This window comes from Pelobates fuscus, chromosome 11 (assembly GCF_036172605.1).
Source record: "Pelobates fuscus isolate aPelFus1 chromosome 11, aPelFus1.pri, whole genome shotgun sequence".
Classification (NCBI taxonomy): Eukaryota; Metazoa; Chordata; class Amphibia; order Anura; family Pelobatidae; genus Pelobates; species Pelobates fuscus.
Window position 1 is genome coordinate 99,763,768 of NC_086327.1, and position 23,711 is coordinate 99,787,478.

Consider the following 23,711-nt stretch of genomic DNA (forward strand, 5'->3'; position numbering starts at 1 on the left):
CTGTCCTGCCATCCTCAGTCATTACAGTGTGAGCACATACCTCCTCAATGTTAGGAGGTATGCATTATTGTGACTGTTAATACTGGGAGTCCACAATATACATTTGTACACTAACTTTCTAATCTTCTAGAAAAGAGTGAAAAAAAGTATATAGAAATAAGGTTTGAATTCCGCACCGCTAACGTTACATAGCACAAGACGTTCAGATGGAGTAAAGTTTCTGTATAAAGGGCAGATGAGTTAGGGTCCAATATTTGGGACTCAGTCCCTTTTAAAGAGTGATATTTATGAGGTATGAAATCTAAAGTTGGGGTTATCCGGCATGCTGTTACCAAAAAAGTAGAGAATAATGCACTGCATCAAATTAAACCTCTGCCACACATTTACAGACTTCATGTTACTTTAAGCAGCTTTGCTCTGTAGTACACTCATTACAAATCCAATTGTGAGACTATGAGGATTCAGTGACTACATTCAATGTAAACCACACTCGAACCTGTATGGACATTAAAACATATGGAACCGTTTTCTTTGTTCACATTAAAAAGATCTATCTGTCTGTCAATCTATCTACTACATTCCAATACCGTACATTGGAGGGGGAGATGCAAAAATGGCTGGATGTGTTTCCCGTCTCCCCAAGACAGAACACCTACACCCAATTTACATGACACACATTCATCCTGTAAATTGCAAATAAAATCTAATCAATACCAGTGATATTATATCAAATCAAAATGTTATATAAAAAATAATGGAGCTCAATATACATGTGATATCGATGAAATAATAAGAGGTTGCCTTTTACCATGGTAACATATATAGTTAAGTATCAACTGACAATATTGACTTGTCATCAAAAAGCAGCAGTTTTATTAGTCTTTATTTTGTGGGGGGGGGGGGGGGGAGAGGATATTTTTGTTGTTTTTGTAAGAGAAAAATACTGCAGCTTCTTCTGTTCCCTCCAAGAAATTCCATGACTCAACAGGATTAAGGATAGGAGGTCAAATGTGCCTTTGTTGGATAACAGAGTTTAATTTCCAGAAACAATAGCTAAACATTTTAAGTGGATTAACCAGCAACTTGGATTGACACTCTAGGGAACATATTCTGAATCAACCACTTTACAGTCTTTTGAGAAGAGGGGAATACAGATGTAGGCTTAAAACGTATGGTCTGTTTGAGATATACAGAAATCCTTTAATATAAACTAACAAAGACTTGTGAGTCTCAGAAGGGCAGGGGGGAAAAAATACCCTTTTTGCACTGATCTAACAATAGTAGTTTTATTTTTATTATCATTTTGTAAGTTTGTTTCTTATAATACATTTGCATAATTTTTTAAACTTATTGAAATGAAAAATGTATTTTTATAAGCGCTAAAAAAAGCTTCAAAAATATTTTTTTTCCCCTGGTAAGATGATTAGCAGCTTCTTTTCAATACAACAGATGAAACTGGTCACTTCTTAAAAATGTATGGCCACTTTATTAAAGAGACACTATCAGCACTATAAGCATTAGATTGTTTGAGATCATCGATCAGAATGAATTTAGCCAAGGAGGTGGGATGGAAGCGCGGAGACTGGCACTGCAAGGCAAAAAGAGTAACTAGAGCTACTTTTTTTTTTTTTTTTTAAATATATACCCATTAGGGCACAATAGCATCAGGAAAACACATTTGTATTCCTAATGCTGTAGTGTTCCTTCAAATATCCTAAGGTACATTATTAATTTCATTGGACCCTTGTTAGTCCTTCTGCAATGTTTGTTGATTTCTCCTATTCTCTCAACTTTTGACTCGGATATTACCTTTTGTCCACACATCCAGTTTGCCTCCAAATCCTGTAAGTTCCAAATCGAAAATATTGCCCGAATTCACCCTTTTCTAATTCATGATGCAACTAAGGCACTTGTTCGTGCACTCATCATTTTCCAACTTGACTACTGCAACTAACTACTCATCAGCCTTTCGAATACTCGCATTGACACTCTTTGGTTGGTAATGAATGCTATCTCCAGGCTCACCACTACTACCGTACCTTACCTCAATCCTTTGCTAGTTGTTACATTGGCTTCCCATAAAAGACCTTGCTAACTCCAGTCGGTACTACATTTCCTCTTTAATCGTCAAATACATCCCTTCTTGTTCCCTTCGCACTGTGAATAACCTTCTCCTGACATCTCCTCATTCCCCAACTGCCAACTCTCATCGGCAGGATATTTCAAGGGCTGCCACATTCCTTGTGAATTCCCTACCCTGTGCCATTATGCTTTTACCTAGCCTCTAGTCCTTTAATTTCCATTAAGGTGAAAAAACACAGTGTTTATAGTTAGTATAGCTTCTTCCTTGGTGACACCTCTCATAACAATTGCCCACCTAGGTTCCCATCTCACTTTCTTTTCTTCCACTGAATGCTTGTTTCACACACCACTCACCGGCCTGTTTTGACACTGCCATTTCTTATCCTTTGATTCCTCCTCCTCTCTGACATACTGTTATTTATCTTGTGTGTCTTTACCCCATCTTCATAGATTGTTAGCTCAATAGTATGGCCTTCTATACCTCTTGTAAAGTGCTGCAAAATATATTGGCACAATATAAATGCTAATAATAATTGATTTGCAGTCTAACTGTGTTTAAAAATTAATCACCTGTGAATGGTAATCATGAAAAATTTTAATTATGTGCCTCAAGAGGTAACTTTTAAAAGACTACTAATGTACTATGCTACGAAGATCATCTCAGAACCAGCCTGTTTTCTGCCCACATCACACCAAGCAATAGCTCAACTCTTCTTCCATATGGTTTATCGTTGAGTAACCTGGGATTCCAAAGTATTATAAAGAGTTAGGGATTCCTCCTATGGAATTTCCTAGGAAGCTGGAATTCCTGTTCATGTAGCCAAATTAGTCATCTGGGGAAAAAAATTATTGTCCCCAAACCACTGCAGCTTTATGTAGTGGTTCTGGTATCTATAGCATGTCCCTGCAGCCTTAGCACTGTAAACACTGCCTTTTTAAAGAAAGTCAGAGTTTACATTGCTGGCTAGTTACACCTTGAATGGCAGTCACTCAGAGGGCCACTAGAGGTGCTTCCCATGTCAGTGCTGCCCAGTGTTTCCACGCTTGGCATTGAGGTGCTGAATGTTCCCCATACAGATGCATGGATTCATGGAAAATTATCCTATGGGAAAACTTTGGATAGGCTGAGATCATCAAAAGGTATGATCTCCGCAACTGAGGCAGGCCAGCTGCTTCGAGACCAGCTCGACGTAGGAGAAACGTTGAGTAAAATCACCTTTAATCTCCGGAGAGAGGGGGCAGGAACCTAATGCTGCATCCCAGCACTATACTGTCAGGAATACATGTTTGTATTCCTGACACTATAGTGTTCCTTGTTTAAAGGACCACTCTAGGCACCCAGACGACTTCAGCTTAATGAAGTGGTCTGGGTGCCAGGTACCTCTAGGATTAACCCTTTTTTTTATAAACATAGCAGTTTCAGAGAAACTGCTATGTTTATAATGAGGGTTAATCCAGCCTCCAAATCCTCTAGTGGCTGTCTCATTGACAGCCGCTAGAGGCGCTTGCGTGCTTCTCACTGTGAAAATCACAGTGAGAGCACGCAAGCGTCCATAGGAAAGCATTGTAAATGCTTTCCTATGCGACCGGCTGAATGCGAGCGCGGCTCCTGCCGCGCATGCGCATTCAGCCGATGACGTCGCGATCAAGATGGAGAGGAGGAGGAAAGCTCCCCGCCCGGCGCTGGAAAAAGAGGTAAGTTTAACCCCTTCCTCTCTCCAGAGCCCGGCGGGAGGGGGTCCCTGAGGGTGGGGGCACCCTCAGGGTACTTTAGTGCCAGGAAAACGAGTATGTTTTCCTGGCACTAGAGTGGTCCTTTAAAGTGTCATCATAGTTTTATGTAAAAAATAATAATGATATGCTAAAAAAAAAAAATCTTCATATTGTTTAGCAACATTATTCATTTAAACTTTTTCAGTGGCATAAAAATGATCATGCTAAAATTACTAGAAGAATATCACTGTCTGTCTGGTGCTTTGCGGGGTAAGATTACATGTAAAACATATAAACCAGGGCTCGAGTCCTGCAGGAACGCGTGGGAACGGCGTTCCTGCACTTTTTCCACAGCAGGAACGCCGTTCCCATTACTAATCCTGCAGGACCCAGGGCTGGCACAAGCGGCTGCCAGAGCAGGGGGAGTACAAATCCGAATCCCCTGCCTCTGACTGGGGACTCGGATTTTAAACTCACCTCTCCCCCTGCAGTCAGTGGAGTCGTCCGGCCTCTCCTAATGATGTCAGTAGGAGGGGGCGTGGCTTCCTCTGCTCTTCTCACAGGACCGCTGGGGAGCAGAGGAAGTCACGCCCCCTCCTCCTGACATCATCAGGAGAGGCCGGCTTACTCTGCAGGCTGCAGGTTCCAGATCCTGTCCCACCCCTCCTGGCCCAAGGTAAGCCTCAGGGAGGGGGGAAGGCACTTTAGGTTTTTTTTTTTTATCCCTTTCCTCAGTCCCTGCCCCCTCTCCTCAGTCCCTGTCTCCCTCCTCAGTCCCTGTCCCCCTCCTCAGTCCCTGTCCTCCTCCTCAGTCCCTGTCCCCCTCCTCAGTCCCTGTCCCCCTCCCCAGTCCCTGTCTCCCTATTTAAGGCCCTGTCCCCCTCCTCAGTCCCTGTCTCCCTCCTCAGTTCCTGCCCCCCTCCTTAGTCCCTTTCCCCAGTCCCTGTCCCCCTCCTCAGTCCCTGCCCCCCTCCTCAGTCCCTGCCCCCCTCCTCAGTCCCTGCCCCCCTCCTCAGTCCCTGCCCCCCTCCTCAGTCCCTGCCCCCCTCCTCAGTCCCTGTCCCCCTCCTCAGTCAATGTCCCCCTCCTCAGGCCTGTCCCCCTATTTAAAGCGGCACTGTCATGCCGAACTTACCTTTCCTCAATCTCTTCCTCTTCTCCCCCTCTCTCGGGATCTGTTCTTCTTTTCTTCAATTCTTCTTTAGTTTTCTTTAAAATCATAAGACAAAGTAGGGACTCTGTCTTATGGAGGATTCCTCCGCTTGACCAGCTCTGACCAGCGGAGGAGCAAAGTGTGCTTCATTTCCGCTGGTCAGAGCAATTTTCCCATGATCCCTAGCTTTCCTCCCAGTTCCCACAATGCTTCCTGTCAGTATTGCCGAAAGTCCTGTCACTTAGACAGAACGCCGGCAAAACTGCCGAATTGCATCCTAACAGAATGAGAAGAGTTTCTCCATTGGTGTTAGGATGCAATTCGGTACTTTGTTCGTATCGGAATTTCATTCTAATGAATGAAACTCCTATCCTATTCATTGCTGTGGCTGCATCTTGCAGCCGCTTAGTAGATAACTCCCTAATTCCCACGGTATCAGGGAGCTATCTACTAAAAGGCTGAAAGACCTGAATTGGTCTTGAAGCCAAATGTGCTAATACTAAGTAAAGATTACTTAGTATTAGTAAATAATATGCCCCTACTCGCTATACCGCGAGTAGGGGCATGTCTAGTAAGCAGTGAGCAGCCTGTGGCTGCTCACTGTAAAAAAAAACACCTAATAACCCCCCCCCCCCCCGCGCGGGGGTTAAAGATGGGGGGGACCTACTGTCCTCCCCCCTGGCCCCCACCCCTGCGCTGTGGGTGGGGGCCCTAATAAAATAATAAGGGGGGGGGACCTACTGTCCTCCCCCCCTGGCCCCCACCCCTGCGCTGTGGGTGGGGGCCCTAATAAAATAATAAGGGGGGGGGGAACCTACTGTCCTCCCCCCCTGGCCCCCACCCCTGCGCGGTGGGTGGGGGCCCTAATAAAATAATAAGGGGGGGGACCTACTGTCCTCCCCCCCTGGCCCCCACCCCTGCGCGGTGGGTGGGGGCCCTAGTAAAATAATAAGGGGGGGGACCTACTGTCCTCCCCCCCTGGCCCCCACCCCTGCGCTGTGGGTGGGGGCCCTAATAAAATAATAAGGGGGGGCTACTGTCCTCCCCCCCTGGCCCCCACCCCTGCGTGGTGGGTGGGGGCCCTAATAAAATAATAAGGGGGGGGACCTACTGTCCTCCCCCCCTGGCCCCCACCCCTGCGCTGTGGGTGGGGGCCCTAATAAAATAATAAGGGGGGGCTACTGTCCTCCCCCCCCTGGCCCCCACCCCTGCGCTGTGGGTGGGGGCCCTAATAAAATAATAAGGGGGGGGACCTACTGTCCTCCCCCCCTGGCCCCCACCCCTGCGCTGTGGGTGGGGGCCTTAATAAAATAATAAGGGGGGGGGACCTACTGTCCTCCCCCCCCTGGCCCCCACCCCTGAGCGGTGGGTGGGGGCCCTAAATGAACCCCCCCCCCCATCAAGGTGACTAGGGGTCCCAAGCCCCTAGTCACCCCCCCCCACCCAAAACATTCTATCCCCTACCTACCCCCCTCACCCTAAAGATAGTGAGGGGGGAATAAAATAACTAACCTGTAAAAAAAAAAAAATTAAACTTACCATTTGACGTCTTCTTTTTTTCTAAATTCTTCTTTCTTCAGCCCCCAAAAAAGCCAAATAAAAATCCATCATACCCGTCGCACTTTAAAAAAAAACCCAAAAAAAACTGAGCGCAAAAAAAAATTAATCCATGTTCACCCATGGAGGGCACGCCGCGTACTGAGCTCCGCAGGGCGGATCAAGGCTTATATAGCCTTGCCCCGCCCTGCAATTAGGCTTAGAACACACTGATTGGTTGGTTTAAGCCAATCAGAGTGCTCTGTGTCATTTTACACAGCGTGGGAAAATTCAAAAGAACTTTCCCACGCTGTGTAAAATGACAGATCACTGTGATTGGATGGTTTTCAAGCCATCCAATCACAGTGCTCTGTGTCATTTTACAAGCGTGGGAAAATTCCAAAGAACTTTCCCACGCTTGTAAAATGACACAGAGCACTGTGATAGGATGGATTTCAAGCCATCCAATCACAGTGCTCTGTGTCATTTTACAAGCGTGGGAAAATTCCAAAGAACTTTCCCAAGCTTGTAAAATTACACAGAGCACTGTGATTGGATGGCTTGAAAACCATCCTATCACAGTGCTCTGTGTCATTTTACAAGCGTGGGAAAGTTCTTTGGAATTTTTCCACGCTTGTAAAATGACACAGAGCACTCTGATTGGCTTAAACCAACCAATCAGTGTGTTCTAAGCCTAATTGCAGGGCGGGTCAAGGCTATATAAGCCTTGACCCGCCCTGCGGAGCTCAGTACGCGGCGTGCCCTCCATGGGTGAACATGGATTAATTTTTTTTTTTGCGCTCGTTTTTTTTTTTTTTTTTTTTTAAAGTGCGACGGGTATGATGGATTTTTATTTGGCCTTTTTGGGGGCTGAAGAAAGAAGAATTTAGAAAAAAGAAGACGTCAAATGGTAAGTTTAATTATTTTTTTTACAGGTTAGTTATTTTATTCCCCCCTCACTATTTTTAGGGTGAGGGGGGTAGGTAGGGGTTAGAATGTTTTGGGGTGGGGGGGGGGGGTGACTAGGGGCTTGGGACCCCTAGTCACCTTGATGGGGGGGGGTTCATTTAGGGCCCCCACCCACCGCTCAGGGGTGGGGGCCAGGGGGGAGGACAGTAGGTCCCCCCCCATATCTTTATTTAGGGCCCCCACCCACCGCTCAGAGGTGGGGGCCAGGGGGGGGGGAGGACAGTAGGTCCCCCCCCCCTTATTATTTTATTAGGGTCCCCACCCACCGCGCAGGGGTGGGGGCCGGGGGGAGGACAGTAGGTCCCCCCCCCCTTATTATTTTATTAGGGCCCCCACCCACCGCGCAGGGGTGGGGGCCGGGGGGGAGGACAGTAGGTCCCCCCCCCTTATTGTTTTATTAGGGCCCCCACCCACCGCGCAGGGGTGGGGGCCGGGGGGGAGGACAGTAGGTCCCCCCCCCTTATTGTTTTATTAGGGCCCCCACCCACCGCGCAGGAGTGGGGGCCGGGGGGAGGACAGTAGGTCCCCCCCCTTATTGTTTTATTAGGGCCCCCACCCACCGCGCAGGGGTGGGGGCCGGGGGGGAGGACAGTAGGTCCCCCCCTTATTATTTTATTAGTGCCCCCAACCACCGCGCAGGGGTGGGGGCCGGGGGGGGAGGACAGTAGGTCCCCCCCCTTATTGTTTTATTAGGGCCCCCACCCACCGCGCAGGAGTGGGGGCCGGGGGGAGGACAGTAGGTCCCCCCCCCTTATTGTTTTATTAGGGCCCCCACCCACCGCGCAGGGGTGGGGGCCAGGGGGGAGGACAGTAGGTCCCCCCCCCCCCTTATTACCATTTATGTTTTTACAGTGAGCAGCCACAGGCTGCTCACTGTTTAGTGGACATGCCCCTACTCGCGGTATAGCGAGTAGGGGCATTGGGGAGATTTTAATCTCCCTTGTGCTATTATGGGGGTCATATTGACCCCCATAGAGTGAGGGGGGGACCTGGGGGGCTTATGAAGTGGTGGGGAGCACAGCTCCCCACCGCTTCTGTCTTTACATATTACAAGGAGGGAGCTGCACGCCGGTAGCTCCCTCCTTGTATTAAACTGATCGAACAAACGAACACTGATACACAGTGTTAGTTTGTTCGTCTGATTTTTTCTATTCATTCATTCGTCTGTCTGATGAATGAATGAATAGGTGAAATTCCCGTTCGCATGTCCAGGTGTTTCACTGGGCATGTGCGGGAATCTCACAGTCTGTGTAGTGTGGGTAGATGACGTGTCCCACAGGGACTTCACCTACCCACACAAAGATGGCGGCGCCCTGAATAAAGATCGGGGCAGAAGATAAAGAATTAAAAAGAGGTAATGTGGGGGGCTTAGGGGCATTTGGGGGTGACTAGGGGGTCAATTGGATGTAGTGGAGGCGGGAGGGGGGTTAAAAAAAAAACGGGATTCGGCATGACAGTGCCGCTTTAAGGCCCTGTCCCCCTTCCTCAGGCCTGTCCCTGTCCCCCTCCTCAGTCCCTGTCCCCCTCCTCAGCCTCTGTCCCCCTCCTCAGCCTCTGTCCCCCTCCTCAGCCTCTGTCCCCCTCCTCAGCCTCTGTCCCCCTCCTCAGCCTCTGTCCCCCTCCTCAGCCTCTGTCCCCCTCCTCAGCCCATGGCCCCTTCCTCAGCCCATGCCCCCCTCCTCCTAAGCTCCTGTCCCTCTTCCTCAGCCCTGCCACCTTACTCAGCCCATGGCCCCTTCCTCAACCCATGCCCCCCCCCTCCTCCTAAGCTCCTGTCCCTTTTCCACAGCACTGTCACCTTACTTAGCCCCTGTCCCCCTCCTCAGCCCCTGTCCCCCTCCTCACCCCTGTCCACCTTACTCAGCCCCTGTCCACCTTACTCAGCCCAGTGCTCTTACTCAGCCCCTGCATACGAGCATCAGCCCCTGTCCCCCTCCTCAGCCCCTGCCCCCCTCCTCAGCCCCTGCCCTCCTCCTCAGCCCCTGTCCCTCTTCCTCAGCCCCTGTCCCTCTTCCTCAGCCCCTGTCCCTCTTCCTCAGCCCCTGTCCCCCTTCCTCAGCCCCTGTCCCCCTTCCTCAGCCCCTGTCCCCCTTCCTCAGCCCCTGTCCCCCTTCCTCAGCCCCTGCCCCCTTCGTCAGCCCCTGTCCCCCTCCTCAGCCCCTCAGTTCCTGTCCCTTTCCTCAGCCCCTCAGTTCCTGTCCCTTTCCTCAGCCCCTCAGTTCCTGTCCCTTTCCTCAGCCCCTCAGTTCCTGTCCCTTTCCTCAGCCCCCATCCCTTACCTCAGCCCATGTCCCCTTCCTCAGCCCATGCCCCCCACCCCTCCTAAGCTCCTGTCCCTCTGCCTCAGCTCCTGTCCCCCTCCTCAGCCCCGTGCCCTTACTCAGCCCCTGGATACAAGCGTATCATTTTTTTGTGGTGTGAGGGGGGGGGGGGCGGGGGGAAGGGGGCGGGGAGTGGGTCTTGGGTGAGTTCCTGCACTTTTTTACCCAGGACTTGACCCCTGATATAAACTATCAACAAATTGCCTAGTTTCCTGGGAAAAGTGTGCTCACATCATATTTTTAGCTAGCAACTTTTGGAACTGACATTTTCAGGTTTAATTTAACAGATACAATTATATATTTTACTTGTGGCAGCTAGTTGGCATAAGTCTGCTAATTTTACTTGCTTGTCTAAATGCATGCACTCTTTAACAGTCAAAGCACCATAACCATTACAGTGCACTGTAGCATGTTTTAGAAGTTTGACTTCTTACCTGGGGTTCTTAGAGCAGCGCTCCCGCCGCCTCTACAGCTGGCTTAGCTCAGTAAAAAGTGCTTCCAGCTCTGAGTTGTAGTGGGGGTGGGGATCAGCGCCCCATTGCAGACCAGAGGTAAGAAGTCAAACTGTTCTAAAACAATGGGGAGCCCTCAGGGCATTCCTGACACCCTAACCACTAGTGATTATGGTGCTTTGAGTGCTCTTTTAAACTCTATTTATGACTACGTACAAGGGGGAGAACTCAAGGCATTCCTGACACCATAACTACTAGAGCAGTCGTGGATATGGTGAACTTTGTGTTGATTTTTACAAATCTTTTAAAATGTGCCTGTCATGATACACATAACTCAAAAAAATGAGTTTGCTACAGTTTAACAGAGGAAGAGCAAAGCTTAATTATAGAAATGCTTGGTTACATCGTAATGTCATATGAAATGAAAGGGTTAGTACAAGCATCATACCCACTAAAGCTGCCCTGGTGTTTGGGGTAACCGTTTAAATATACGGTACTTTATCTTGCATTTATTTAGCTATATTTTTTATCACCTGATCTCTTGAGAGTGGTTACAGTGGAACCCGTGGAAAGAGCAGTGTTGCAGTCGATATCTTGTTGATAGAATGTCTTTGGATCATCCATTTTAGTAGTCTTAGGTTGTAATTTTCTACTTTTCCCACAGCGATATGTTCAGTATCAACTCATTAATATAAAAATGTTTTTATTTGAATTGGTTGTAGATTGTAAAATGTATATCTTTATTTTTGCTGCCTCTGTTTTTGCTGGGGTTACATTAACATCCTTGCGTAAATGGATAAACTGCTATAATCTCTATGCTGTGTTGCTCTTCAAGTTGACATTACAAGGACTGTTAAAAGGAAAATTTTAAGATAAGCGTCCATTAATTTGTCAAGCATCATACACAGACACTTACTTTATCTGTCTTTTTAAAGGAGTAATTTTTACTGTTAATCCTTAATGGCTGATTTACAACAAAGCATATGTCAATCACACGATGCATTTACTTTTTTTCTGTATTTCTTATGGTAAATCTGCAGAATAAAGCGGAAATTCGCCTATTTTGTACTTTGAAATATGTCATCCTTGGTAGTTCATTCACCTTCATGTGCTGTATTCTGTAAAGGTAATTTCAGTAAACAATGTTAAGGGTCTATTAATTAAACAATGTGTTAAAGCGGCACTGTCATGACGAACTTACCTTTCCCCAATCGATTCCTCTTCTCTCCATCTGTCAGGATCTGTTCTTTATTTCTTCCTGTCTGCTCTAGTTTTCTTTAAAATCACAAGACAAAATGACCAGCAGAGGAGCAACGGAGCAAAGTGTGCTTCATTTCTGGTGGTCAGAGCAACTTTCCCACAATTCTCACCTTTCCTAGGTGTTCCCGCGAAGCCTCCTTTCACTGTTCCCGAACGTCCTGTCATTTATTTTTTTCCGTTTGAAATGTTTGATTTTATTTTCATATTGAGCTTTAAAAATGGTGGGGGGGAAGGGTTACAGAAAGGAAGAAGGGGGGGGGGGGTGTGAGGGGAAATACATTTAAAATGCAAAATCACAGATGCGTAAAAACAGTGAACCCAGTCTTACAAAGTTAGTTTTATTTGGACAGGCTCCTTTTCCACAATGACTACCCAAATGCATTCGGTCGGCATTGGTGCGGGTAGTGAGGTTATCAGTGGAGTTGTATCTTAACATTGAATAACCAGTGTAGTATTCTTTTATAGGTACGACAAGGTGTTTTGAGGTCTTGAGGGGGACATGGTAGTTGTAACTGTTACACCTTTTACAGCTTATCTGTTACACCCTGGTCTCCATGTGACCCATGTCGACCAAGTTGTCGAAAACGTCCTGTTATTTTAGACAGAATGCCGGCAAAACTACCGAATTGCATACTAACAGAATGAGAACAGTTTCTCTATTCGTGTCAGGACTCGACCAACTCTGATTGGCTTGAAATCAAAATTGAAAGCAACCAATCAGAGGGTCATGAGTTAAATTACACAGCATGGGAAAATTCCAAAGAACTTTCCCACGCTGTGTAAAATGACACCGAGCACTCTGATTAGTTGGATTTCAAGCCAACCAATCACAGAGCTGCGACAGGTAAATGTAGAGACTTACCTGTCCATCTCTTCATTTACCTGTCAGAGCACTCTGGCTTGGAATCAACCAATCAGAGTGCTCCAAGTGAAATTGCAGGACGTGGGTAGCCCATATAAGTCTTCCCCCGCCCTGCTGAGCTCAGTCTGCGCTGTGCCCTCCATGGGTGAAGATGGATTACTTTTTTGTGCTCGTTTTTATTTTTATTTTAATAGTTGCGACGGGTATTATGGATTTTCATTTGACCTTTTAGAAGAAAAAAAAAGATTTTAGAAAAAAGAAGACATTAAATGGTAAGTTTTAATTTAATTTTTTTTTTTTTTTTTTTTTTAACAGGTGTTTAGTTTTCCTGTTCCCTCCTCACTATTTTTAGGGTGAGGGGCATAGGTAGGGGTTTATTAATATTTTATGTTTAGCCCCCACCCGACGCCCATGGGTGGGGGCTGGGGGGAGGACAATAGGTCCCCCCCATTGTAATTTGGGGCCCGGATGGGAGGACAATAAATTCCCCCCCTTCCCCCATTGTAATTTAGGACCCCCACCCACCGCTCATGGGTCGGGGCCGGGGGAGGACAATAGGCCCCCCCCCAATCATTTTCATTTAGGGCCCCTTTCCTATGGGGAGCTCTAAAGCGCATGCACAGCAGGTCTCAGTCTGGCCCACCGGCCGACGTAATGCAGTGGAGGAGGAGCGGCGGCGGAGGAAGAAGCAGTGACGTGAGATATGTCGCTGCCTCTGGTAAGTAACTGAAGGGGTTTTCACCCCTTCAGCAACTGGAGATTGGGAGGTGGGAGGGAGAGGGGACCTGCAGTGCCAGGAAAACAGATTGTTTTCCTGGCACTGCAGTTTCCCTTTAATTTATTAGAATGAAATTCCCGAATTGTGTTCTAACACGAATGGAGAAACTGTTCTCATTCAGTTAGGACGCAATTTCGGTAGTTTTGCCATTGTTCTGTCTAAAATGTCAGGACGTTCAGGGGAAACTGAAAGGAGGCTTCGTGGGAACACAGAGGAAAGGTGAGAATTGTGGGGAAATTGCTCTGACCACTGGAAATGAAGCACACTTTGCTCCTCTGCTGGCCATAGCTGGTCAAGCGTAGGAAACCTCCAAAAGACAAATAGTCCCTACTTTGTGTTATGATATTAAAGAAAACTAGAGCAGACAGGAAAAAAATTAACAGATCCTGACAAAGGGAGAGAAGAGGATTTGATTGGGGAAAGATAAGTTCGGCATGACAGTGCCGCTTTAAGTTGGGAATAAATTTGCTGCAGTTTGTTACCTCTAAATAAAGTGGGCTGCTTACAAGTCCAGATAATTGACTTTTAAATAAACTGTTCTATCGGTCAGTGATTCCCAAACCAATTCTCACAGCACACCAGTATTCCAGGGATTTAGGTTTTTCCAACTTCTGTTACAGTAGGGTTATTGACAAACTCCAAACCATTAGTATACCTTGATGACTTGGCTGGGAACCATTTCTCGAGGGAATCTGATATGAAATTGTGTTGTGAATTCAAACTGGAAATCCCCATCTGAGTTAAAATAATCACTGGATACACTCATATTTGTCACCGCATTATAAAATACATTTCAGGCTTAACAAAGTTTGCCATTATCCGATATGTATTTCAATAGAGATTGCATTTTTTACACACACTGCTTTTCATTTAATTTTAGTGCCATATTCTGAAAATTGAGTTTTCAGGCATTCAAAGGGATGGAAAATTATGGATCGCTAGTAGAAAAAAAAAAATAATAATAATTTGGGCCTTAACAATGTGGCAAATGTGGGTAATAAAAACAATGCTTACTCACAGCATAGAATGATTTTTCACTATTCTACTGAAGGTGAAAGTTAAGAAGTCATAACCTTGGTTTTAAATGTGTTTATATGTCACAGACTAATAAACTAGTGAATATATTGATACGTAGGGGAGAGAGACGATGAAAGAATATATATTCTGCAACTTGAAAGAGGTACAATATAATGTAGTTCATGAATAAACCTTGAGTTCTTAATTCTTTCATACACTGATACATTATGATGCTTAGTTACAATAAATACATTGATGCATATAACTATATTGTAGGTACGTTACACGAGTCGCTACGACTAAGCTATAGCTCCCACACATGATGGAAGATCTAATGTCCTTTAGACCAGAGGTTCCTCCAGGATGTGGGCATTTTTCATTCCGATGGGGATACTTACCAAATCTGGCCCAGTGGTGTGCCTTGAGGACTGTGTTGAAAATCTCTGAATTAACCCTATATACCATATTCAACCAAACCACTTTTCCTAAGCTTTGCTCCGTTATAGCACCTTGCAATTTTTTTTTTTGTAAGAAAAATACCGTATGTTGAATCTTACGTGATGCTGTATTTTTACTTAAATGTATGTTAAATAATCAGCAGTTCATGTCGCAATCCAGTTTACTGTCAGAATGGGCAGAGCTTATAACCGTGATTGACAGGGAGCCTAGAGACACTCGGGTCTATGATAGAGTTAAATATAGCAGTGTGGATTTCTGCATTTAAACATAATATTAAAATCCCCTGGCAGCCACGCTGAGCGGTCGCACATCAGAACAGGCCACCAATTGCAACACTTGCCCAACGCAGGTATTGGGTGACTGTCCCTTCTTCCCCCTCTGGTGATGGTCAGCAAAGTGGATATTGCACTTTCACTCAGCTCTGCAACCTTGACGCGGTGACTGGTTATGGACCCTGGCAACCTACAAGCACCAACCTCATCTTGAACCATGCCATGTTAATAATGCATAATCTTAGCTCAGTGTATGGAGCCACGGTTGTTTACTCTTCAAGCTACCCTTGCTAAAAATCCTGTAATCTCTCCTATATTAATCAGCCACTACACCTTACTTGCTATGTTAGTTAATGAAGTTGATCATAATCTTGGACAGCGATACTGTATTCCTCTACATGTTTAATTTGCTTTAAATTTACTGCTACTATGCTGTTTTGCAAGCACACTGTACACTGTAGGAATGCTAAACGCCCACGAGTACTCCATATTAACTATTGAAAACCTATACTTAATTAATGATATAACTAGCAGTTACCCCGTGTCTAAATACCTAAATATCCTAGAACATATAGGCATACCTACCCGAACCTCTCTTGTTCACTGCTGTTGGGGCATGACAAGTTGTATGTTCATATCTGCACTACAAAATTAAAGAATTAAAAAATATATATATTAAAACCCCATGACTTGACAGTTCCCCTCTAAGGGTCACGTTAGTAGTCACTGTGATAGCTTAAAATAAACACTTGCATTTTGGTCTCTCTTCCTACATCACCTCTAGTAGATATTGCTTGAGATCCCCAAGTATTTAAAAACCTGGAGATTTCCCTTGCTTTTAGAAAGACTTAATTTTGAATACATTTGATTGGGGCATCCTAAATTAATTCCTATGCATTATCTCTTCATAAAGTTTTGTGATGTTTGTGAACTACATCTCCTGTGCTGCTCAGGGAACTGCTTTAGTACGGTCTGTGTTTCATGGGAAATGTAGTCTACAGACATCTGCACCTCCAAGGTTAGCCATCACTGACATAGAGGCTCTGTACTCGTGCTTGAACTTTATTGACACCATTCCTGGCCTCTTTTGTATCTTCATTGAGCAGCTCTCTCCCCTGCTGTGACCAACAGACACAAGGGCATTCTGTCTTGTATTGCCTTTGTGTACTCATTAAAAAAGAATCAGAAATTCTATTGAGTGCACGTTTAATGTAACACAGATGTGGGCCACACTACAGTTTGCTCTGCTTTTCAAATTTTCAGCTTTTTGGAGATTCATCTGTGTTTCTTATTATTTACAGAAAGTAACTTGAGACCGCAGAACAGACTGTATTTTTTTAGAATTTGCTAGTAGTGTGGAATGCCTCTCGTCTTCCAGACCAAACAGGCCAGTTTGGCAAGCACTGATGGATAGTGACAATCAGTGCTGTTCATTCTAACACTTGGATTGAATAATTTAAGTGAAAATCCTGATTACACATGAAGACCCTTGATGACGAACTTTAGTGCCAAGTTGAATGTTATGCTACCAGGACAGCCAGGTTACAGAAGCATGTTTGTTTTAAGCAATCATATTTTTCCATCTAATTTTCAATTCAACTTATTATTCAGACGTCTAGTAGACTAAGACCATATACCCTTTACTGTAAGAGATTTTTTGTTTTTCAATCAACATGGAAATCTACTTTGCAAAAGAACCTAAAAACACTTTTTTATTTTTTTTTTATTTTTATTATTCTTTATTTTTGTTGTGCTGAGCAAAGACAAAGGTTTACATGTTATACGTAGTTGAAACAGTAATGAAGTGATAGATCATATAAGTTTGAGTGTAAAGAGGTTATAGCACATTTTTTAATTTAGGAATGCAAACAAGAAATCTGTGCAGGTTAGGCATAAAATGTCATGGTATGGAGATATACACTATAGGCACTGTGACTGACTAAAAGGAAAAATCCTCCCAGGTAAGCTAGGTGTGAGTCCGAAATTGAGAACATAAAGAAAAAAATACAGGAGTAGGTAAACAAAACAAACGGTAAGCTTTCTACACAATGTAGGTACTGTGGGTGCATTGCTGAGAAACAATGCGTGAGATGGTTGATTCCTCTGCTCAATCCCAAGGTCAGCCAATGACCCGCTGAGGCACTCCACAATTCAGCCAGGAGAATCTCAATGCCAAGCCTAGCAGCCCTCCCAAGGAAAGACCTGTAGGCGTATTGTAGGAATAAGGCAGGCATAGTGAGGCTTGCAGGATCCTTCAGAGTGGCCTCAAAACCCAGACTGAGTTGTGGTACAAGTTCTTCAGGAAAGCCGAATCGGGATGTAGCAGGCTTTTTGGATCAGTATTAATTGCCACTCTCTTGCTGGGATGCCTAGCAGAATCCAGAGTCAGAGGAGAGTAGCATGAAATCTTGGTGAGCTAGGTCTCGCATACTGCCTTATTCGAGCTCTCTTCAATTTGAGAACCATCGGTTTGCCACGGGGTCGTGGAGGCTGCTCTTTAAGTAGTTGGTCTCTCGCTTCTTGCTCTGGAACCTGCCGCTCCCTGAGGTCCAGTTTCCTCCACAAGGCAGCAAATATGCTGTAAAGCCTAGCATCAATGTCCCAGAATTTGAGAGAGCATGTGACATCCGCCATTTTCTGCATCTCCATAACTGCATTCCGCTCGCCCGGTATCAGCTTGCGTAGCTGGGTTGCCTCCCTGGAGTGGACCGGAATCACCCCCACCAGTCCGTGGGTGGGTGTATAGGAGATCTGCGGATCCGCAACACCAGTATCAGGATGAGGAGAGAGGCCACCTCTTTCCAGCTCCACAACCCGCAGGCCGTGATAAGCCATCTAGGACTCCCAATCACAGAATTACTCGGGTCTGGTATCTGGGAGCACATCAGGGTTCCCCTAACCTAGGTAATGCTATTTGGTGTGTATTCAAACTTGAGAAATGTGTTTTTTTTCTGGGAAAATAGCTTAAACAGTGGGAGCCCCGTGAACATGTGTCTGTTCAGCTTGCAGGTCAGCCTCTGCCCCCTACACTTGTGATTTTTATGTTGGCTTGTTATAGTTTTCTGCACAATGTACTTTCAAAGTCCTTCTTAGAAATCCAAATATATCCGTTCTTTTTTTTATCATTCTTGTGTTCTATATCATAGGAGTTCACAGCATGTGTATAAGTGTCACAACGCTCTAGAGCTATTTAAACTAACACAATGTGCATCACACATTGCTGTGGAGTGCTATGATACACAGCACACATTACTGCACTGACATCCGCAGTACAACTTCCAATAATGTGCAGTCTGGGTTAGTGTATTCCATTACTCCATATTGATATGAGTCAAAGTAATGTGCAATGTATAGGAGTATATCACAGATCTCACAATCATTTGCAGTCTGTATGAATGTATTGTACAACTCTGTAGTAATGTGCAGTTTATACAAGTGTATCACAGAGCTCTGCATTAATATAACTTACAGTATTGTTCAGTGCATTGGTGTGTATGTCACAAGCATAAAACTCAGTTATGTGTGCTTTAACTGCCTCTAAATGCACACCTCTCAGGTGCCCCAATTCCAACTGGAAAGTCCGATGGTTACCTGCCTTACATCGCTGCCTATCATCACTCTCAAGACTGCGGACTGGATTGACACACTCCATTTACATCAGAGAAACCAGTGATGCACTCTTCCAGTATACATTTCCAGTAACGACCCTCTCCCATATTTTTATTAGGCCATATTTCTTCTTTAAACGAAGAAATATGGAAGGTAGTGTCAGCAGAGTCCACAGTTGGGTCAGCCAAGTGGCAGGACACCAGCTCTGTCTGAACTCCTTAATTTTCATGGCACAGGCCAGATGCCCGGCTATCTCTAGTTTATAGTGCATCAAGCTTGTGAATTACAAGGAACAAAGACCAAAACCACAGTTAGATTGTACATTTTATTAAGACCACAGGGAATTGATGTGGAATATTTATACAATCCGAGAAATCCATGCTTACCTAATGCCTATTTCTGGTGTGTGTCTGTTCTTTGTTAGGATATGGCGCCAACAAGAAGATTGGATGACCTTGAGATGAGCTGTTAAAAATAAAAAATTACACTTTTTTTTTTTACCTGTAACTTGACTTCCATATACCAGAACTGGAGAGTTGAGTTCTTGGTTTTCAGATTAAGTTTCACGTAATACATAATCTTTTTAATTATTTATTCCGTCATTTTAAAGGTACATTCCAAACAGTAACACAATTTTCTGCATGTGTTCTAAATAATTAGCTGTATTTATACATGGTTAATTGTATATAATTTTTATAAACTATATACATCCTAATTATTTTCCCTCTTTCCAATCTTCCCCATTCTAAAATACGTCCTTTTTGCTGGTTACGTGCATACATGTCCAATAACACAGTTGTGCATATCATCCAGAAACAGAAAAGGTGTAGTTCAGTTGGTTTTAATTTTGTAGAGAGTTTATAATATTATAGTATTTGAGGAGAAGTTTAAGTTGATGATTGTGTGAAACATTTTGCTGTTAGTTTTGTGCCCAATACTTTCTCCTTTAGTCTAGTGTAGCAAGATTGATAAAATTCTAACCAGCACTTTAAAGACCATGCGTGTAGTTTTATCAGCTTGTTCCTTTAAATCTCAGTACTGTATGTTTACATTTGGCGTTACGAACTAAAAAAAACTTGCTGAATGAAAATAGAGGTCATATGTAGTTTGTAAACATATCAAAAGGACTATGGTATGCTGAGAAAGCTCCTAATTTGCCATAGATGCTCATGATTACTGACCACTCTCTGATCAGAGTTGGGCACTGTTGCACATGCCGCACTTTACATCAACCATAGGAGAAAAGCAATGAAGGGATTTAGCGGGAGCACTATTTTAAGTTCCATGGGAAGCCACAACAAGCCTTTATAAAAAGGGCACTTTTATTTGCCAGGTAGGGTGTCCTGTGGGACATTTGACCCTAGTGGGGTTTTTTTTGGGGGGGGGGGGGGGGGTGTTTTTTTTCTTTTCAGAAAAACGGCAACAAATAATACTTAAAAATGTTACAATTCGTGGGCCTCTTCATGGATTCCAGCACATGTTAGAGAGCATTGTCTCGCACAGCCGTCTGCCGTCCATGAGTTCTGCTGCCCCTTAACACATGTGGAACGACTTCAAATTAAACTGCTTTGCTTGGTTTTCTTCTTCAGGAAACTATTGACATTTAACAAACTGGTAAATTTTGTCATAAAATCAGAATTGCTGAAAATGTTGTCTCTAATTTGGAGGATTTTTGTCTTTATTACACTAAACATATCCGTATGTCTTTTGTGCAGAACACAAGTTCAGAGGGTCAGGAGGCCACGTTGTTGCACAGGTCCCCAGGGGCTACTACCAAGATACTCAGATATTCAGGCAGAAGGACAAGAACAGCTATTCAGACTGACAGACAACATCCAGGATGAGTTGTAAGTATCCCAATACTCAACTATTTTCCCTAACCCTCAAGCTTTTTACATCCTAATTTAATTTTTAATTTGTTTGTGAAGTTTACATTGAAACATTGATTTAGCAGCTTCAGTATGAAATATCTGTTGCAATCAGTCTTTTTTATTTGTTCGGAGCATACCATATGTTTATACATATCTTATCAACTAGGCACATGCTGATAATTAAAAACTATTTTCTGTTGAAATTGTGAGAAGTAGAGCATATTTTGTTGGTAACGAAATAATGCACAAATTGAGTTAAATCTTACTTGTATTCAAGTCTGCAGCTGCTGCCTCGCCCCTGATCTGCCTGCTTGGCTGACATCATCAGAAGTGATTCTCCACAACCACAATACTTTCCCATAGGAGTGGCTGAGACTGTCAAGGAGGCAGAGCCGGGACAAGCCAAACACAGCCCTGGCCAATCAGCGTCTCCTCATAGAGATGCAGATGCATTGAATCACTGCAACTCTATGAGGAGAGTTAAGTGTCTCCATGAAGAGGATGGTGACACTGAATGGCAGTGCTGCACACTGTGCACCATTGCCCCAGGAAGCACCTCAAGCAGCCATATGAGGAGTGGGCAGTGGAGGTATCTCCAGGCTGTAATGTAAACACTGCATTTTTACTGAAAAAACTGTGTTTACTGCCAAAAGCCTGAAGGGAATGATTATACGCACCAGAACAAATACAATAAGCTGCAGTGTCCCTTTAAATTAATTCACCTCTTTGAGATAGCACAGTGCATACTCAAGTCCCACTTCTGTGATTCAGGACACTTTAACAGTTTTTATGTATATTTATACTTCTGCATAATTTTTTTTTATTTTTTTACGAAACATGGAACTGTATACTATTAACCCTTAACCTCTGCTCTTCGAAAAATGATTAGCATGACAGTTATTTGAAGCAATGGAACATATCTAGTAAATAAATCTATAACACAGATGTTTTCTGTGAAGGTTGCTTTGCAAATCGATACATTAAAAATTCAACCATAGAGGTATGTCAGTTGTGATAGTGCCAGAACTATATAGGGCAAGCATGTCAAACTCAAAGTCTAGCATGGGCCAAATAATCAAGGTTCAAGTTTATGTGGGCTGCAAAAAAAAAACCTGAAATTTTCATAGAAACGTAGGTTTATTTTGAAAAGTACAGTATAAAAAAAAAACAGCACCCCCTCTACTAAATCCTAGTCCAGTCCCCACCCCCCTTCTATTGAATCCCAGTCTCACCCTCCCTATCCCCACCCCCATATACCAAATCCCAGTCCCCCACTCTACTAAATCCCAGCACCTTTCCTCTAGCCAACAAGCAGACTCCATGTTTGGGGTCAAGAAGGAATATTTTCCTAGTTTGTTGCAAAATTGGAAGCACTTCAGACTAGGTTTTTTTTGCCCTTTTTTGGATCAACAGCAAAAACATAGGTGAGGAAGGCTGAACTTGATGGACGCAAGTCTCTTTTTTCAGCTATGTAACTCACATTGCCGCTGCCAGTATGCGACTCCGGAGTCCAGCCTCTGGTATACCCCTAATGGCGCCGTCCACACCCTGTGCCAAAGCGGATCCTCCCGCTACTTCTTGAAACCCTGTGAAGGTGGAGCACATCGACGTCACGTTGGAATGTGATGTGGTGTAGTGTTCCTCCGTGCACCTCCAGGTCGTCCATGACCAGCCGCGGCCATCGCAACACTGACCGACACACACACACACACAGTCACTCACTGACACACAGACACACACACACTCACTGATGCACACATACATACACACACATACGGACAGACGCACACACTCACATCATTGTATTTATCCCTGGGGTTCAGTGGGGATCTTCTATCTGGAGATATCCTTCCTGCTGCTCACTGCTCCCTCATGCGCGCAGTTTAATGATGCCAGAATATGAGCTCATATTCCAGCACCCAGCATCACTACAGACGGCGCACATGAGGTAGCAGTGAGGAACAGGAAGACTGAGCTCCTCCAGCCAGGTAAATTGTTGCAGAGTAGGCACCTGCAATGTGGAGAAAGCAGGTGCCTACTCTGCTTTAACACTAAGCATGTACGTGCGGCTCGCCGGGCCGCAAAGATGTCCATTGTGGGCCGCGAGTTTGAGATGCTTGATCTAGGGCATGGACACTTTTTTTTTTTTCATTATATGTAGAGTTGATAATCTTTGGTATCCATGTTGAGGTCACTAGTATTCATTTAGCTTGTGTAGGGATAGCCTCTGGGCAAAGAAAAGAATGTCCTAGACCCAGCTAAATTTATCAAGGTGAAATACCTGGACATTTGTGTACAGGATGCTTTTCAAACAAACTTAAAAATTACAATTATGTAAATTTACAAAAATAAAAGTTCACTTATTCATTCAGCCTTTAAGAAAAAAAAATACATGGGAAATTAAATAGCTTTTAACAGAATGCAATGTCCTTTATCTTGCAATATTTCACACAATGTCTGGAATGTTAGTACAAAAACTACAAGCACAATTTTCTCATCATCAATAAGTAAAAAATGGTCAAATGCCTTGATACAGGTATTTGCAAGACACCTGAAGACATTACAGCTTACTGAAAATGTAAAAACAATTTTAAAAGAATGCTTGCATTTGAGCATAATGGCCACAAACTATAAATATTTCTAAATATAGAGGTAAAGGTATTTAAAACTGCTATAGCAATATTTATCAATATATGGGATGATATTACAATGCTAACAGTGAAATTGTAGCTCCATAAACTCCTCCTCCATCCCTGAATGTAAGAATGATATGACCCATTGCAATTTTCTTTACTGTTTGGAAGCAGGAGTTGAGCAGACATTTTCAGCAGGAATTCTATCTGTGACGAGTGGCTTCTGGCAGATAAATTTGTTCCTCTACAGGCCAATAATCATTTCTAGAGTATAAATAAGGGTTTATGAGGCTTCATGTTCAAAATTTCAATCTGCAAAATATATGAAAGTAAAATCATTTATACTCTATTCTGGAAGAGAAATGGTTCAAGTGTGAAGATCACAGTGCTGTACGTGTCTTTGAAAACATTTTATTAGACGCACTTCTTTAAATGCAATATATAGAGCAAAGAAAGAAACAATACGAAGAAATAAAATATGCTCAGTAAATATATTTCTTTAATTTGGATGATCAGACCATAGTTTGGCTCTGCTGTTCCGCCTAGAAACAGCAGCTATTGCTTGTGCAAACATCCCTGGAATACAAAGACTTTCTGGTAGGTCTAAACCTCTTACAGGTGTTTACCTAAAGTAACACTCTAATGAAAGAAATGTAAAATAAATATATATATATATATACATACATACACACACATACACTTGTAATCAAAATGATTCAATTGA

At 44.0% G+C, this 23,711-nt stretch overlaps 1 protein-coding gene across 2 annotated transcripts in view; it reads left to right on the forward strand.

Annotated features, from left to right (window-relative positions):
- The window catches only part of VPS13D (vacuolar protein sorting 13 homolog D), a 265,784-nt gene that overhangs the window by 234,692 nt on the left and 7,381 nt on the right, over positions 1 to 23,711 (forward strand). For both annotated transcript variants that reach the window (XM_063436103.1, XM_063436104.1), the window contains one exon: positions 20,199 to 20,330. In XM_063436103.1, coding sequence (XP_063292173.1) covers positions 20,199 to 20,330 — 132 coding nt within the window. The remainder of the gene's footprint in view (positions 1 to 20,198; positions 20,331 to 23,711) is intronic.